This window comes from Bos taurus, chromosome 11 (genome assembly GCF_002263795.3).
Source record: "Bos taurus isolate L1 Dominette 01449 registration number 42190680 breed Hereford chromosome 11, ARS-UCD2.0, whole genome shotgun sequence".
NCBI lineage: Eukaryota > Metazoa > Chordata > Mammalia > Artiodactyla > Bovidae > Bos > Bos taurus.
Window position 1 is genome coordinate 60,167,594 of NC_037338.1, and position 18,325 is coordinate 60,185,918.

An 18,325-nucleotide genomic window follows, 5' to 3' on the forward strand; every position below is an offset into this window, starting at 1 on the left:
CCTATTTTAATTCCCATTATTTGTTCCATGTGATGAATTTAAAACAATGCATAAGAGCACATATTCAAATTTCATTCACTTCAAACATGGTCCAGATTAACTATGAGTTTGTAAGAATGTTTCACAATATTTACAGGAGAAAGTTGGGCCAGTCTAGTTTCTGCTTTCTCCCAAATAAAACCTTATTCTTCCTCTGCCCCCAAATATAATCAGTATCTGCCCTGCAACATAATGAAAGCAGTAAACAAACCATTAGTGCATAATAAACTATTAAAGATTTGACACATTCCCCTAATAGTCAACTAACAAAAATGCCAGGGATAATAAAATTCTAAATTTGCAATTCTTAAAACACTTTCCTACCTTCACATTGGTTCCTTGGAAGAATCTTCCACCTTGTTTTTATCACATTTTCCAAAATCTGTAGTCCATAATACTGAAAATTGGAGAATAAAAGTATGTGAATATATTGCTATAAGACTGGAATTTCCAGGATTCACAAATGGACAGACATTCACACATTTACATCTAAAGTTTCAAAAACAGTATGCTACCAAGTTTAATTACATATATTAAACAAGGATCTATTCATTCGCCCATATACTGAATTTTCATGCATTTTCCTCATTTTATTGTTTACTACTCTATTTAACGTCCTGCTGTTTATACATGCTCACACCAGGAGGAAGAACCAAATAAAAAGCCCTTAGCAGCCAAATGGGCTGGGTGTGCAGAAGGAAAATGTAGCAGCCAGATATGAATTCACAGCATAAATGACTGCTTACAGGCTCACATACTTTAACAAAACCAGGCTCCTAAGAATTTAGCAGCTTGGATGTTCTCAAGCTTCCTACCATCTTCTAGGAGTTGTAAACTCTTGGCCAAGTATTAAAGTATTGTCACAGATACTTTCTATACAAAGTGTTTACAAACATCACTGGTGTGTTACTTAAGGAGCAGCAAGACAGCCCACGGGTTTAATTTAAAAATTTAACCCCACCCTTATAGTTGCTATTTCTACTAATTTAAAGATAAACTTTTGTGCACAGTCAAAATAATACACAAATGCATGTTGCAATCTGTTATCTACCTTTCAGGTATTTCTTCCAAGTATAGAAATAACTAAAAATGTAAATTAATAAACACAAATACCACTTTGAAGCCATTTTGTCCCCCCTGTTGATTACTCACTCTAAATAGTCAACAATATTTATAACAATTTATAAGGCTACAGGAGTTACTACCCAAAATTATTACCATGACCAATTAGTGTGGATAGACAGGAGGAAGAAAAGGGTCAAAATCCTTGTGGTATGTTTCAACTGGTTGAACTAGGGAAGAATCAGCTAGAATACCTGAAAGGCAAACTCATTCATATATAGACATATAACCTCAGATTGCAAGTTTTGGCTGAGAATAAGAGTTCATCTTTAAAATGGTTAGTCACCACACAATAAAATAGGAGCATTAGTATTTCAACCAAAGGGATCATGTGAATGCACACTTTATCCAAAGCACAATATAGACTGTCCCAAACTACATTGTGCTCAAACAATGTTTTTGCTGTTTTCTTTCATTTTTAACATTTTGTACTTTTTAAGGGAAATTTTGCCATTTCAACCCAAATCCTACATTTGCAGAACATTCCTTAAGAAGACTTCATAAATAAAAACAAGGCCAAAGCAAAATTCTGAAATTATAAATTTGACGCTATTAAAGTTTCATAATCAGCAGCAAATGGTGAAGCTTTCTATCCTATTTAAAGATCTAGCTCTCAGACACATGTAAATATACAAAGGTAAGTTTCTCACTGACTAACATTCTAAATTAACTTTAAAAACATACTACTCTAAACTTGCTTTAAATTAATTTTATAGTCATGAAGTCAAGAGGGGCCAAAGTTTTACCAAGTCAAAACAAATGCACTTCCTACTACATGGAATATACATCCTCTTGCTAATTTTCAACCAATTACAAAGATCTTTAAGAAACTAAGAAACAAAATCCACCATAAATACACCAGTTAAGAAGTAATAATCCTAATGATAACTTCACCATATTCAGCTGATATATTTTTAGCTTACCCCTTTTTAAATCTAAGAATATTCCCCCTTTATTTTGCTGCATTCATTTATTTACTTCTGCCTTTATATCTGATACTTTGTTACCTACATTACCAATTTACTGACCTCTAGTCCTTTCTTCAACTGTAAAAAAGTAGCACAGTTTGTTGAAGATACAATTCATATTTTCATCTTTCTGCTAGGAGGGCTGAAGTAGGAAGCCCGATAAAAGCTGTTTACAAGTTAGTTCAAAGGAAGACACAGATAACTTTCAGAATACCCTAAAACCCAATCTTTCCTAGACATTGAGACTTTACAAATGATGAGAATTCAGTTCTTTGAAAAGGAGTATTTTAATGAAAAAATCTGGAAGTGACAGCCAAATCTGAGGGCCAATGATAAACAACTACTTTGGAAATATACATAAATAATTCAAATATCATTTTGAAGTATTACATTTCTGCTTTACATCTCAGGACTTGAGAAATCCACTGCTGAGTTATGAAGATGAGGGACAGATAACAGCAAAGACTACATGAAAAAAAAAAAAAAAAATGCATGAAATGATCCCTATGGTAGAAATTTCTACTGAGCCCTTAGAAATACTTATTTTACGCATTGAATTCCCCTTTCCCCTCCCACCACCCATGAAACAAAAACAATTGATGAACAGAATTCAGTTAAAGGGAATCAAAAGGGTAGACCTTGTGGAGGCCTGCCGTCAAAGCCTAGCTGTGTCAGTTGCACAGGAAGACACCCCTTTTCTTCCTATTACAAGCAATCAACATAATGGAACATTATGATTAATATCAGGTAGTGTTAACATCTTTAAAGAAAAAAAAAATGATTGCATAAAAGCCAAATGTCATAGTGCATAAATTTAGCACCAAATCATTTGTAATTTATGTAAATTGAAGAATTCTTTACCTGTTGCTTTCTTTCTGTTCCTCTAATCATCTCATTTTTCACAAGACAAATTTGAGTTTTTAAAAATACTGTTGATAAATCAACTTAAACATTAGTAATGTCTGTCAGTATAAAAAGCAAAATTTACCAGGCAAGCAAACAGGCAAACACTGTTATGTTACTTAAGGTTAGCACTTTGAGGAAGTTCTGGACTGTATTTTTGCCCTAAAATTTATAAGATGTCAAAACTAGTTAATATTTTAAAACTGTTAATTAACACAGTCTGATTTCAGAAACAGAGGTGAACATGGCTAATTTCTGTTTTAACACAATGTATACCAAGTGGAAACCTTGTGTGTTTTTAAACAGAATGCCATGCATGGTATTTTATTACTTTAAGGCAGTTTAAAGAGAAGTGTGAATCATCAAGCCTAAACAGTCAAAACACATTTTGATCAACCTTTCTGTTCAAACTTAAGAAAAAAGGACCCAAATGATAACATTTTCAATTGCAAATAAAAACTGAGTGCTGTCCCATTAAAAGCATTGGTACCATGGAGTCGGGTTTTACGCTGCTAACAAAACTTGGTTTTGGAGGTGCCTAGCCTGTGTTATATTGATCACTTGCCCAAAATGACTCTTCTGATGTTTCATCTCTGAATAACATTCAGAATAACATTCAGAATTTATGCTGAGATCTGTACACATATTCTAAAAAGAAAAAAACAAAAAAAAAAACCCAAAAAAACCCCCAAAACAACAAAAAGAAAAAGCCACCTTGCATACTAGTCCCAATTACAAAACTCAATTCATAATTCTTAGGACTATTTGCAAGAATTAATTCTATGTTTAAGACTAAATTTTGAAATAAGTCAACATTATTAAATGATTTGAGATAACAAAGACTAATACTAAAAATGAGATACCTTCCTCAAAGTTTATGACTGGAAGAAAAGAAGAAATAATGGATTTTAAAACCACCACTTGCTTACTTTTGTGTTCATATTCTGTGAAAACTCCAAAATTGTGTCGACTCTTGTCCACGCATCAGGATGTTCCTTTAAATGTGTCAGTACTTCTTGAGCCATTCTTTGCTAAAATAGTACACAAAAACAATTTTAAGCTAACTTGTTCTTTTCAAAGGTATCAAGCAAGACAAAAGTCCAAATAGGAGAATGATTTTATCAACTTTTGGAAATACTGGGGGAAAAAAAACTCCTTACAGGAATAAAAATGTGTCCATTATCAGTCTTAAAACTTCAGTTAAGAATGGAAATATACCTCTGAAACACAGAAGTGTTTTTTCCCCTTAATCTACCTCATTTGGTATTCTCAAAACTGAACTTAAAATTCTATCAATTCTAACAAAGAGCTACTCTGACATAAAGGGGTGTCTCAGCACACAATCAACCAAAAAAAAAAAAAAAGGCAACACAGAAAAATTCACATCTACTAGATAAACTGTGTAACAGTATACTCTGGTTTGTAAGAGTCACCAAGATATCTTCAACAGTATCTCTAAAACTATATTTCATGGGAGACAGACAAAAACCTAAGTCTAAGTAAGTCTACAAATCTCCAATACCTGTTGATACATTCAAAACATTAAGACAGTCTCTTTGGTTTATTGTAAACACACATTTATCTCTGAAAAATCTTCTAATTTTATATATTAACTCCTAGTTTGAGATTTCTTTTTTGCTTTTGTATTTCTAAAATGCAAACCCAGAAATAATTTGACCTACAAAAACATCATCTAGAACATTAATAAAATTAGTGTTTTTAAAATCTGTCCATTTTAGATGTTGTTGTACACTTGTATGTTTTTCTTTTAAATATCAGATCTAAAACGTACGGAACTTAGTACCTTTCTTCAATGCCATTTCCTTTCTTTGTTCCTTCTTTCTAGACAATCACTTTCATGATCTGGTGTCTTTTCCTTGATTTTCACAGCATGTGTATGACTTTCATAAATATAGTTGTATAATTACTGAATTTTATATTAATAGTACACTATGGAAATCCTTCTGCAACTTGCTCTTTCCATTTGACAGTTTTTTTCCCTCCGCTTTACTGAGCTATGATTGACACCTGACAGTTTTAAAGATGTAGCCATGTTGACATTATCTAGTTTCTTCATTTTAAATGCTAGTTTTTCGTATGATACAAACACTGTATTACCAAAGGCTAAAAAGTCTATTGATTTTCTACCCCCCCCCCCCCCCAGGAAGCCAACAGGTTAATGAGTTTCACCTTTAAGGCTCAACTGGATCCTAATTATCTTTTGCCTGTTTCTACCACATGTCGTAACCAAAAAAAAAAATAAGTCTGTCAGTTATCCTTCTGGTTAGATCATTTAGTTGATCAAGGGTTTGACTCTATGGGTAATTAGTAAGAAATCATCAAAAAGGGGGGAGAAAAGCATTCTTATTTAAATCATCTCTGACAGAGACACCTCATAATATTAAGTTGGCTTTTATTCCAATTTACAAAAGACTCATTCTCCTCTTGTAGCTTTGATGTTAAGAAAGAAGTCTTTTCCTCAGGGAACAGACATCACATTCATGATTTTTTTCTCATTTATTAACGAGCAATACACACTGCTTATTGTTTAAAAGAAAACTTTGACAAATACTCACTAAATTAGGTAATGGTTCTGTACTCTAACAGTAACACGAGAAACACTGTGAAACTTGAAAGAAAAATCAGGTGCCTGGGTTTCACTCTAAGGGTCCAGGATTAGAGCCAGAGTGTAAAGTCTTGAAATACAGCTATACATTTTTAAATTTTGATTAAAGCACTGATAGCTTTAAAGGGTTCTGACCGTATTATATAATAACCAACCAACAAAAGTAGAAAAAATAGTTACGTGAGTTATTTAGGGTCAAAGCCCATTTTAGCAGTGTTTTGATTCTTCCCCTGAGAATATCTAACTTGAGACAATATCCAACTAGATAAAGACTTGAATGTAATATAGTAACCCATATTAAGAGGATAAGGTGTATTAAACATCCATGCCTAGAAAGTTATTTGGTCATGACACAACTTCATCAGTTTTGAAGTGATGAACATTCTACATATTATAAATGAATACTTTCCACAGTATTACTTTCATTTCAACCTCTGCATAAATCATGTTCCTTGCTTTTATATCATTCATTCTGTCATAATTTTACTCTCAAAAGTTACTTCTAGTATTTGCATCCTTTTAAACAACTGTCTTAATCCCACTGTCCCCTCATATTCTTTTCTTAACTTAAAAGCCCAGGAGGGGTTAAAAGACACAAAAGGAAACCAAAGAGAAAATCTGGCATCTCCCTGTGTTACTAACTGAATGGTGAAAGTATTTTAGTTGCTAAGCAATAGACAAAAAAGTTCAAGACACTTAACACAGTATTGAAGAAAACACCCAACTCTATCATTTTTTTCTCCTGGCGGCCTACTTGGCTAAAAATGTTTATAAGAGAAGGTAGTCCTAATATTACAGTGCTAAAATTTTACTATACTACCCATCTAAGCAAAAGTTCTACCTACACCCTTCTAATAATTTCTTTCTCTCCTAAGTTATGTAATCGTTTTTAAAAAGTTAGGCTACATAAAGGTGAGTTTGAAAGCTTAATTAGCATAATTTCTAGTTGCTATTTTAAGTACATATTTGATGACAAACCAAAACCAAACAAACACTCCCCACCAAACCATATATTAAAACAATGACTTTACATCACATATCTTCTTTACTATACTTTCAAAAGTATCCTTAAAGTAGCAGTCACTGGTAACAAGTTTTTTACAAAACCTCATCACTAACCCCCTAGTCTCTTCCAAGGTAGGTAACACTTTGTGGATGAGACTCCAGAGGAATGACCAGAAACCTTACTGGAATAAAATTAAGACATCTAACATTAAAACAATGCTTTCCAAACTTTTTATCCAAAATAAAAACCCTCAGAGGTGGTATATAAAAAACCGACTGAACAAGGAAGTTTAAAGATACCCCAACAAAAAAGGGGTTCTTAGCTGCCTTTAGGCTCTAAGCCTGTTTCCTAATCTGTAACAAGTATCAACTTACTGATTATCTTTATACAATTGATTTGTCCTATAAGAGATCTAACTAAACATAAAATGTTTACTTTTGAGAAAGTTAATTTTGCTTTTATAAATGGGAAAATATCTGTAAAAACTTTCATAAATCTACTTTTTATTCAGAAATCAAATTTAAAACAAATCACTGTATCTCAACACTATGAAACATTACTAATAGTAGTATTACACCCTATTCTTCATAACCACTATTCCAATTATAAGCATAGGGCCCTGGTCTATTTAGTCATCATACTTTTAGACACTGTGAACCAGGTTAAAAAAGAACAAAGACTAGACAGCAGTGGTAGCTTAATGATGTGATAAAATTAAACGTCAATCTTCCTAGTGGCTTACAGACTTGTGCTTCTAATACAAAGGCGAGCCCAATCTTGTTGTTGTTCAGTCACTAAACATGTGATCCCATAGATTGTAGCCCCGCCAGGCTCCTGTGTCCATGGGATTTCCCGAGCAAGAATACTGGAGTGGGTTGCCATTTCCTTCTCCAGGGGATCTTTCTGACCCAGGGATGGAACCTATGTTTCCTGCATTGGCAGGCGGATTCTCTACCACTAAGCCACATACCCCTCACTTCATGCATTTCAATCTTACTTTCATACTTTCTTCCCAAAGCAGCTGTTTTCCATACATCATGTTGGGATGAAATGGAACTTAAAACTTCATGTTGAACATATAATCATCAGGAAACTACTACATGGTAAGTGTAGCAAATACAGATACTTTTCAGAATGCTTGATCAAAAGCCCCTACGAGTGTAAAACTGCACTAACAAGCTTACAAAATCACTGAAGTTATTTTTTCCACTCATACAACTTACATGGTCCTCAATGTTAGATTTCAGAAGGGAACAGAAATACTTATATACTTGCTAATATTTATGTACCATGTTTTTTAAGACTATCTTCTACCATGTCCACCTTTAAGAGGTTTCTAAAAATTATGAAAGTAGCTGGGGTTTAATTGGCAAATATTCAATATAATTCAGTATCTTAAAGATATACTGTCTCCCAGAAATGTACTTTCTGGCAACAAAACTGTACTAATAAGATACCTATCACATCACTTTAAAAGATCTTTTTAACCCAAAAGCAAAAACTTTTACTCATTTAAAACTTTACATTATTAAGTCCACAGGGTGAAGACTCAAGATTGTTGTTTCTTATAACATATACAAGTTTAAATTTACAAACACTTCTGTTTAGGAAAAAAAAAAAACCCAACACCTTAAACTTATCAAAACATTATATGTTCAGACAATCTCCTACTTTAACAGTAGCACTTCTACATGTGCTAAAATTCAGACACTTGGTATTGTTGGATTTTTCAAATAAGTTTTATCTCTGAAGTACTTCTGCAATTTAAATGTTTCAAAAGAGAAGACTCTCTTAATTCCAATATATAGGGGACATACAACTTTTAATATCTACAAAACATTTAATACATTGGGATCTTTCAGTAAATGGGATAAAGGTTGCTGAAGGACAGAACAAGAATATTCCAAAACGTTCCACTCTAAACCGTTTGAAAATATAATGCAATTTATTTTTACAGACCACCTCTCATAGTTAATATATAATTCAAACTTAATACAAACTATGGAACACTTCTTTAAAAGGTGGTAATTTCAAATTTTATTCTAAACCCAGCAACTATTACATTGCAATAATATTTTGGTCAGCTACTTTACCTGGGCTCCTTCTCCATGGTATAAGCAATTCACCACATTGTCTAAAAGGTTGATATCCAGTTTTTGGCTGAAATCAAGCAGCTGACGAGCTGCATGGTCTGCTAACATTGTCATAATTGCTGGCATAGATTACTGAAAATAAAGAAAAAAAAATTTAAGGTGCCTCTGACATTATCAGTCAAAAAGTTTTTACTCAAGTTATTTCACTTCCACTACGTTCTTACAAATACTTTACTTTGTATTTTGGAGATTTTTACCTGAACAACTAAGATAGTAAAAGGAAATCCTGAAACTACTTAGGTACTCCGTAACTGCATTGATTATTAGGATCTACTTTTAGACCTGAGAAAAATCGTACTGTTCTTTCTACTAACATGCATATAATCTTAACCCGTTTTAAAAAATTACTGAAGAATTTACAGCCCTAAAACCTGATACAATTGAAAGTCTTGATCTCAAATTTTTAAATGGAGATGAAGTTCATATAGATGTCCCCCTCTTCCTAAGCAGGGCCTTTTAGCTCAGTAAAAGTTCACTTTCCCTTATTTCATGCTACTTTAATTTTTAAAACATATGGAAGACATTAAAAACTAAATGTGATATCGAAGTTTTCCTATATATAGCAATGATTTGCAGGAACCACAAGTCTAACCAATCTCATACCCTTAACTTATATAGAATTTAATCTTCTACATACAATGAAACCATCTATATTGTTTCTTCTTTGAATAAATATGGGGGTTTAAATTACAAGTGCACAAGCTCCTTGAACATATATGGTCTAGGAAAATAAACTTCATAGTAGTATCTAAAGATTTTTTAGAAAAATTTCCACGTATTCGCTAGCAAAGCAAAAAGCTTGCTAACTATCCCCTGACAACCCACCCTGCAAAAAAAACTAAATTCTATCATAACAGAAAAAGGAGCTTCTTCAGGTCAAATAATGTTCTGGCTGAAATCTACTGGTTCATATGCAACGGTATCCTTTTAAGAGGATTCTACTCCAAGGGGCTGGCACATGTGCACATTTTTATTGTCCAACATTATAAAAAATCTTTCCCTTTACTTTTCTTCAAAGTCAAGTGATGCTTAAGTCTGGCTAAATCAGTACTCAACCTTTTTTGGGTCAAGATGCCTCACAATCAAACAGGATGGCTCCTGCCAATTAAAAAAAAATTCACCACTTCGTATACAATTACAGACAGACGATTCAGGATATTCCGAAAGCCACCCAAGAAACCTTGGGTTAAGCACTCCTGGTTTACAATACTTGGACCCAACAAGGTCATATGGTCATCTCTACTTCTCCCCCTCTTTTTAACCTTCCAAGACCAGGAAATGGGGTGGCTAACCGGATTACACTGGATCTGAACAAACTAGCTTGTTAGGAAAAAGGCTTATTTCTTAGGTATTTTACAACAGTTTAAAAACGTTAATAACGGCAACAATTTCAATTAACTCAAATGTTTTAATGATGTCAACTACAACAAAGTCTGAAGGATCAGTTAGGTTAGATATAACGTAAAAGTTGAGGAATTATGAATTTAAGAATTATTAAGTCTTTCTATCCACTATTGACAGTGGTGAGACTTCAAAAATTTCTACAGTAGTTATTAAATGTATTTCAAATACAAAATATTGGACACAATATTTGATCTAAATACTAAAAAACATATACTGCACAAATGTCAAATGTAAATTCCCCCTATTCGAGTGCCATACAATTTTAAAAATAAGAACAATCTTAAAAATTAATAACCAAAACCAAAAACAAAGTGACTCTTAAAAAGTTCTCAAGTACACTGTCCTTACAAATTCTTTCGAAACAAATTTCTGTGAAAAGATCAGGTTCAGAATAGAAGCTTGTGTTAAATACAGCAGGGCATGCCACCCTTAAAACTAGCTACTATCTTCGAAATGACCTACCTATTCTTGAACTGTAAGTAGTACAGAAATGGCGGCTTTCTGGTCAATGCCAAGCACATTTAGTCTCCCAAATCAAATAGCTTCCAAAACATTCTTTCCACTAACAGCAGTGTCCCACACGATTAAGATGTACAATCAGGCAGATAGCAAAAAGCCAAAGAGGGAGAGGTAAGAGAGACCACAAAAGCCTTTTCTTCTTGAGACATCCAATACTAAATTCCACTCACAGTATAGTAAATATAAAGTATTAACCAGCCATGTGGTGACTCCACAAGTGACTACCAAAATACCTCCACTGCCACTTCAAACTGAAGAGGCAGGCAGCTACACACTGCGGGTTCCCATCCCAAAACCAGAAAATCATAACCGCTGCTTTATGATAACTACATAGTAGGTCAAAAAAGCAAGTCTCTACAAGGAGAAACTGCTGCTTTAGGTGTGTGAGCAACTGCCTGCTTCATTCAGTAGAAACACACCTCACTAAGGCCCGCCCTCCCCCTCTCTTCCCACCCAAAGCGAAGTGCAGCACTTCTAACTATAGCAGACTGGAGCACGCTCTCACCCCGCCCATACTCGGAGGAGGCATTTAGACCAGGCGCCTGAAGTTCACCGCCCCATTCTCTATGCAGCATGGCCTCTGCGTGATCAGAGGAGGTCCGCGTCGGGCAAATCTTTTAATACTTCCTCCAGCACACCATTTCCTCCCACTCACCCCAAACTCAGGCATCAGAATAAAGGAGAATCAGGGTATCATCTACTGTACAATGCCAGCAGTAAATGAGTTGATCACTTTTAACTCACCCAAGTCCCCCGAAACAAACTACAGCACGGAACCTCATCTGCAGATCCCTGAAAAAATCAACTAACCTTTCCTGCTTCTAATTCTACTCTTAAAAAACCCAGAGATTCTGAGTTTACCTGCAGGAGGAGCAAGGACTCCACAGCCCCTCCCTCCCGCGATCCCAAGCTCTCCACCGAAGGGCCACGTGATGCAGGCGGACGTTTCAATGCTGCTGCACTAAATATTTCTGGAAACTTCCACTCCTAATAATTTACAGAAATGTTCCTGAAATCTCCCCAACTTCTCCCCAGCCCACCGAGCTGGGAGAAGCCCTTCCACCCCCGCGCCGGGCCCCACTTCACTATCTCGCTCCTTGCCTTCCGCCACTGTTCCCCGCACACACGAAATGACCCAGCCAGCGCTCCCCTCCCGCGGCCGCCTCCCCGCCTCCATCCCCCAGCAGCAGAAGCGGCTCCATTCAATCGCAAGCTCTGCTGTGGGCCCGCCGCCGCCTTCCCGGTTCGCCTCCCGCGGCCGCCGCCGCCGCGCCCCACGCCAGCCTCCTCCCGCCCAGCCGCGCCGCCGCCCGACCCTCGGCCCCGAAGACACAGTCGACTTACCCAGAGATTGAACCAACTGCTTCTTCCTTCCTTGTCGGGGTATTAGGGCAAGGGAGGACGGGGAGGGGGGAGAGGGGAGGAAAATCAAGGTGGGTTTCACAGTTTTCCCACCTTAAAAAAGAAATTTACAAACGAAGAGGATAAGGGCAAAAAAAAAAAAAAAAGCTCAACAATATTTACTATTTCGGGGACACCTCCCGCCGACACGCACACTCACCCGCCCCCCCCTAAAAAGGGGAATTAATCTGTGGATAAATGCTCCCGCCTGGCTGGGGAGTGAGGGAAGGGGGAGGGGAACGGGGTCAAGTCCCAAAGATTCAGCCCCAGGGGGACCCTCCAGCCACAGGCGGCAGCAGGAGCGGCAGGAGTAGGGGCTGTAGAGTCCACACGGCCGGGGAACGCTCTGCTGCCAGTTGCAGTCCGATTTCCCCCTACCAAAATACGGCTCCCTCTCTCACGCGGCTCCGGCGCTGGCCCCCCCCCCCCCACCCAGGCTCGCCTAAACTTTCCCCCCTTCTCCTGCTCCTCAGCGACTGGTGGTTCCCCCCTCCCCCTCTGGGTGGTTGCACGGACTGCAGCAGCAAAGACTGGAACAGGCACCGCCGCCCGGGCTGTAGCTACTGTTGCTCTTGCTGATGCTGTAGCTCCCGCTGCTCCTGCCGCGGCCGCTGCAGCCGCTTCTCCCCCTCCTCCTAGTGCCTCAAACTCGGAACCGGTTGAAACCGGTTCAGACTGGGAGATTCCATCTCGGTTGAGTTTTCAGCCCATGGCGCCGCGGAGCGTTTGGAACCTGGGCCTCCGCCCCCAGCCCGCTCGCCCATTGGCCGGTTCCAGCCACAGCCGCGCCATCAGCGTACCTTCTATTGGCCAGACCGCCTGTCAATCCCACTTCAAGGCGCCACACAAGCCCGCTGCTTAGGCCCCCGCCTCTTTCCAGCAGCGATTTGCCCGCAGAGTGGGGGAGGGGAAGTGGGGCGGGTCGCAAAGGAACGAGGAGGGGGGTGGAGGAAAAGGAGGTGGGACGAAGAGTTGAGCCGAGCAGAGAGGAGAGCGAAGAGAAGCCGTGCGGAGGATTGGTTCCAGAGGGCTGTCAATCAAACGTGGCCCGCCCTCGACTTCCCGCCCCCTCCCGTCGCTCCCCCTCCCACTGCTTAGCCCGCAGGCCCGGCCTTTCAGGTCCGCTCATTGGCTGGGCGCCTTTGGTGACGGAGGGAGTGGGGCGCAGCTCGTGAGCTAGTGGTGGCGCGAGTTTGAGCGCGGCGCGCGCCAGCCAGCATTCTCTCGGCTTGTCTCAGACCCGCGCTGGCCCGCCTCCGCCGGGTCCCGCCAACCTGCGGGGCCTGAGCCCGCCGGGATCCGGACCCGCCCCCGCAGATGGGGGCTGCGCTCCTAAAAGAGAGGGCACACCCAGCTGTGTTTTTCTTCGGGGAAGGGTGGGGTGGAAAAAAGGAGCGAAAAGACCTCAGTGGAGACCAACTGTAGGCCCCAGATCTCTCTAATCCATTTTAAATGCCTGGCTTGGGGACCAGAATGTTGAGAAGGTGAAGTGTAGGGCGCGCACTCTTTTCGCCTCGTAATTTTCTCGGAGATGTACCTAAATAGTTCGTGGTCAAGTATTTTTCAAATTTACCTCGGTGTCTCCCCCGGCTGAATGTGGCCTCTTCAACAAGGAATCATTCCTAAAAATCAAGACACTATATAATCCCTGTAATTGGCTTAACATCGCGTGTTTTTGCTGGGTAAGCTTCCATGCCAACCACCCTTGATCTTCCCCTACCCTAGGTTTTTTCTTTCAGCATAACTGCCCTTTGCATACTTCATCATCACCAAATAATATTTTCTATGAAAGTCACATGCACGTGGCCCTTCACATGGTTGTCTCTCTTGTCCCCAAGTGCCCATCGAGTGCTTTACTGATTGTTCTTCGCTGAAGAAATAGCAAGCAGCCCACCAAATTTTAGTAGGCCCATTGTGCCACCAAGAGGTTGATAAAGGGTTTATTAAATCAGTTTTCTTCAGCAAATTCTCACTCACAATGGACTGAAACATAATTCCCTCGCCTTCCACTAGATGTACCAAAATGATACTGGATTCCTTTCAGACCTAAAATTTTTATTCATTTCCTAACAATTATATCAAACCAAATTGTGTAATATACATGATATACACACTGATCACTTGGAATACTTACATTCTTACCATAAAAACTTTTAAAGGTTTTCCCTCCACATTTTCAGCTCTTAGAATAAACAGGTCACTGATTTTTTTTTTTTTTTTAGATGACAGAATAATAGGAATAAAAACTGACTGGTCCTAAGACCTGGCTTTTCTCAGAATGTGATCTTAGGCAAGTCACTTCACCTCTTTGGGCCTCAGTTTCTTTCTCACCCATTCATGCCTCTCGTCCATTTAAGAATCAAACGGATATGAAGGAGCAGTGTGACCCATAAAGCACTTAGTGGATTGTAAAGGTCGAATTAGCTCAGCTTGCTGACCCCTTCTTTGGCTGTTTTCATCCCATGTTTAAATCATAGCCCTTAAGTCATATTTCTCTGACCATAGTGAATCAGATGTAAATATTTAGCCCATTATTTTTGCCTAAAGTTAGCCAAAAAGCGCAAGAAGTGACAGGAGCAGACGATTATGTTTGATCACTGTATTTTAAGAATCAAATTCAGAACAAAGGTTTGACATATTTCTAATACTTTTTTCATTGTGTTCATTTGTTGGAATCAAACAGGCTTCAAGCCTTGGAGTGGGATAGGAATAAGGAAGTGTAAGTAAATTAGTTTTGAGTGTCTGCCTGCTATCTAGCAGGCTGTTAGAGACTTTTCCGTACAATATTTCATTGAATTGTTACAGCAACCCTGGGAAGTAGTCTTTTTCAGATCCCACTCTTTCTCCCTACCACCCTCTATCAAGCACACTTATACACAGATACATATGACACCACAGTAGTTGAGAATTTAGAACCTATGTTTGTGTTCTTTTTGCTAATTCACATTGTCTCACAAAACAGTAATATCAAAAATAAGAGGAACAGAAACCCATAAATTCCTTTTCACTACTTGTCACTTATTTCTATTAAAATTTTTTTTAATTTGAACAGTAACACATGATTATGGTTAACAACTCAAACAGTGAAGGGGAAGGTAAAGTTGGTACCTGTGGGTTGGAAAGATGCCATTTCTTTCACATAAAAGCATACCATTAACTATTAGGCAATTAGAATCAGAAAAGGAAGTAAAATAAAGAAAAAGTTGATACTGATCCATTCATTCAACAATATTATATTGAGGTCCCAGTAATTGCTGGTCACAGACCTAAGTGCTAATGATTTGAGAGGGAGCAAATTCTACCAAAGTCTCCACTTTTATTGAACTTTGAGTTTAATGCAGAACACTGGGAGTAAATAACAAGTCAGAGAAATGGCATATTGTACAGTGATAAGTGCTACGGTTAAAAATGAATCTAGGTACTTTCCAGGTGGTCCAGTGGCTAAGACTCCATGCTCCAAATGCAGGGGGCCAGGGTGTGATCCCTGGTCAGGGAACTAGATGCTACGTGCTTCAGCTAAGAGTTCACCAGCTGCAACTAAAAGGTCCCACATGCCACAACTAACACCTGGCACAGACAAATAAATAAAAATAAATGAATCAGGATATTGGAGAAGGGAATCAAGGGATGGTACAATTTTAGATGAGTGATTGAGGAAGGTGATACCTAGAATGTAACATTCAATTAAAAAACTTGAAGGAAATGAAGGGCGAAGTACTTGCAAGTCTTTGGGAGATGACCTTTCTAGGAAAATGGAAAATAATGAGCTGTAGGCAAGTGCAGGTTTGGTGCTGTATTTACATTATGAGTTAGAGCCAGTTCAACTGATTCCTTGTAGCCAATTGTTAACTTTTCAAGAATTTTGCAAGCTGGTTGTCAAACATAGTCATTATTAAAAAATTAAATTATGTAAACTTCAGTTCAGTTCAGTTAAGTTCAGTTGCTCAGTCATGTCCGACTCTTTGCGACCCCATGAATCACAGCACGCCAAGCCTCCCTGTCCATCGCCAACTCCCGGAGTTTACCCAAACTCATGTCCATCGAGTCAGTGATGCCATCCAGCCATCTCATCCTCTGTCGTCCCCTTCTCCTCCTGCCCACAACCCCTCCCAGGATCAGTCTTTTCCAAGGAGTCAACTCTTCGCATGAGAGCACCAAAGTACTGGAGTTTCAGCTTCAGCATCCGTCCTTCCAATGAACACCCAGGACTGATCTCCTTTAGGATGGACTGGTTGGATCTCCTTGCAGTCCAAGGGACTCTCAGGAGTCTTCTCCAACACCACAGTTCAAAAGCATCAATTCTTCGGCACTCAGCCTTCTTCACAGTCCAACTCTCACATCCGTATATGACCACTGGAAAAACCATAGCCTTGACTAGAGGGACCTTTGTTGGCAAAGTAACGTCTCTGCTTTTGAATATGCTATCTAGGTTGGTCATAACTTTCCTTCCAAGGAGTGAGTGTCTTTTAATTTCATGGCTGTAATCACCATCTGCAGTGATTTTGGAGCCCAAAAAATAAAATCTGACACTGTTTCCACTGTTTCCCCATCTATTTCCCATGAAGTGATGGGACTGGATGCCATGATCTTCTTTTTTTGAATGTTGAGCTTTAAGCCAACTTTTTCACTCTCCTATTTCACTTTCATCAAGAGGCTTTTTAGTTCCTCTTCACTTTCTGCCATGAGGATAGTGTCATCTGCCTATCTGAGGTTACTGATATTTCTCCCGGCAATCTTGATTCCGGCCTGTGCTTCTTCCAGCCCAGAGTTTCTCATGATGTACTCTGTATACAAGTTAAATAAGCAGGGTGACAATATACAGCCTTGACATACTCTTTTTCCTATTTGGAACCAGTCTGTTTTTCCATGTCCAGTTCTAACTGTTGCTTCCTGACCTGCATATATGTTTCTCAAGAGGCAGGTCAGGTGGTCTGGTATTCCCATCTCTTTCAGAGTTTTCCATAGTTTATTGTGATCCACACAGTCAAAGGCTTTGGCATAGTCAATAAAGCAGAAATAGATGTTTTTCTGGAACTCTTGCTTTTTCCATGATCCAGCAGATGTTGGCAATTTGATCTCTGGTTCCTCTGCCTTTTCTAAAACCAGCTTGAACATCTGGAAGTTCACGGTTCACATATTGCTGAAGCCTGGCTTGGAGAATTTTAAGCATTACTTTACTAGCTTGTGAGTTGAGTGCAATTGTGCGGTAGTTTGAGCATTCTTTGTCATTGCCTTTCTTTGGGATTGGAATGAAAACTGACCTTTTCCAGTCCTGTGGCCTGGAAATTTCCAGTCCAAATTTGCTGGCATATTGAGTGCAGCACTTTCACAGCATCATCTTTCAGGATTTGGAATAGCTCAACTGGAATTCCATCACCTCCACTAGCTTTGTTCATAGTGGTTCTTCCTAAGGCCCACTTGACTTCACATTCTAGGATGTCTGGCTCTAGGTCAGTGATCACACCATCATGATTATCTGGGTCATGAAGATCTTTTTTGTACAGTTCTTCTGTTTGTTCTTGCCACCTCTTCTTAATATCTTCTGCTTCTGTTAGGTCCATACCATTTCTGTCCTTTATCGAGCCCATCTTTGCATGAAATGTTCCCTTGGTATCTCTAATTTTCTTGAAGAGGTCTCTAGTCTTTCCCATTCTGTTGTTTTCCTCTATTTCTTTGCATTGATCGCTGAGGAGGGCTTTCTTATCTCTCCTTGCTATTCTTTGGAACTCTGCATTCAGATGTTTATATCTTTCCTTTTCTCCTTTGCTTTTTGCTTCTCTTTTTTTCAGAGCTATTTGTAAGGCCTCCTCAGAGGCCTTACTTACTCCTCCTTAAGTAAATAAGTTATATTAAAAACAAAGGTAATAAATACTCAAAATTTATCACTTCTTAATTTCTTCATGTTAGTATTATCTATGCTCTTGGTGGCTCAGACAGTAAAGCGTCTGCCTACAATGTGGGAGACCCAGGTTGGATCCCTGGGTCAGGAAGATCCTCTGAAGAAGGAAATGGCAACCCACTCCAGTATTGTTGCCTGGAAAATCCCATGGACAGAGGAGCCTGGTAGGCTACAGTCCATGGGGTCACAAAAAGTCGGACAAGACTGAGTGACTAAACTTTCAGCTTTCACTTTCATGCTCTTGAGATTATTTACATCAATGGTATTTGCATAATGAAAATACTG

At 38.8% G+C, this 18,325-nt stretch overlaps 1 protein-coding gene across 5 annotated transcripts in view; it reads right to left on the minus strand.

Annotated features, from left to right (window-relative positions):
• Nucleotides 1-12,775, minus strand: part of XPO1 (exportin 1) — a 43,686-nt gene extending 30,911 nt beyond the window's left edge. Inside the window, exons 1-6 of one of the 5 annotated variants that reach the window (XM_005212772.5) lie at nucleotides 12,085-12,775; nucleotides 11,602-11,727; nucleotides 10,684-10,783; nucleotides 8,758-8,889; nucleotides 3,962-4,063; nucleotides 364-436 (exon numbers count right to left, since the gene is read on the minus strand). In XM_005212772.5, coding sequence (XP_005212829.1) covers nucleotides 364-436; nucleotides 3,962-4,063; nucleotides 8,758-8,883 — 301 coding nt within the window. In that variant the 5' untranslated portion in view covers nucleotides 8,884-8,889; nucleotides 10,684-10,783; nucleotides 11,602-11,727; nucleotides 12,085-12,775. Of the gene's footprint in view, nucleotides 1-363; nucleotides 437-3,961; nucleotides 4,064-8,757; nucleotides 8,890-10,683; nucleotides 10,784-11,601; nucleotides 11,728-12,084 lie in introns of those variants that run through there. The other 4 variants (XM_005212773.5, XM_015473481.3, NM_001192261.2 and 1 more) reach the window with 4 other exon arrangements.
• Between the last annotated feature and the right edge of the window lie 5,550 nt (nucleotides 12,776-18,325).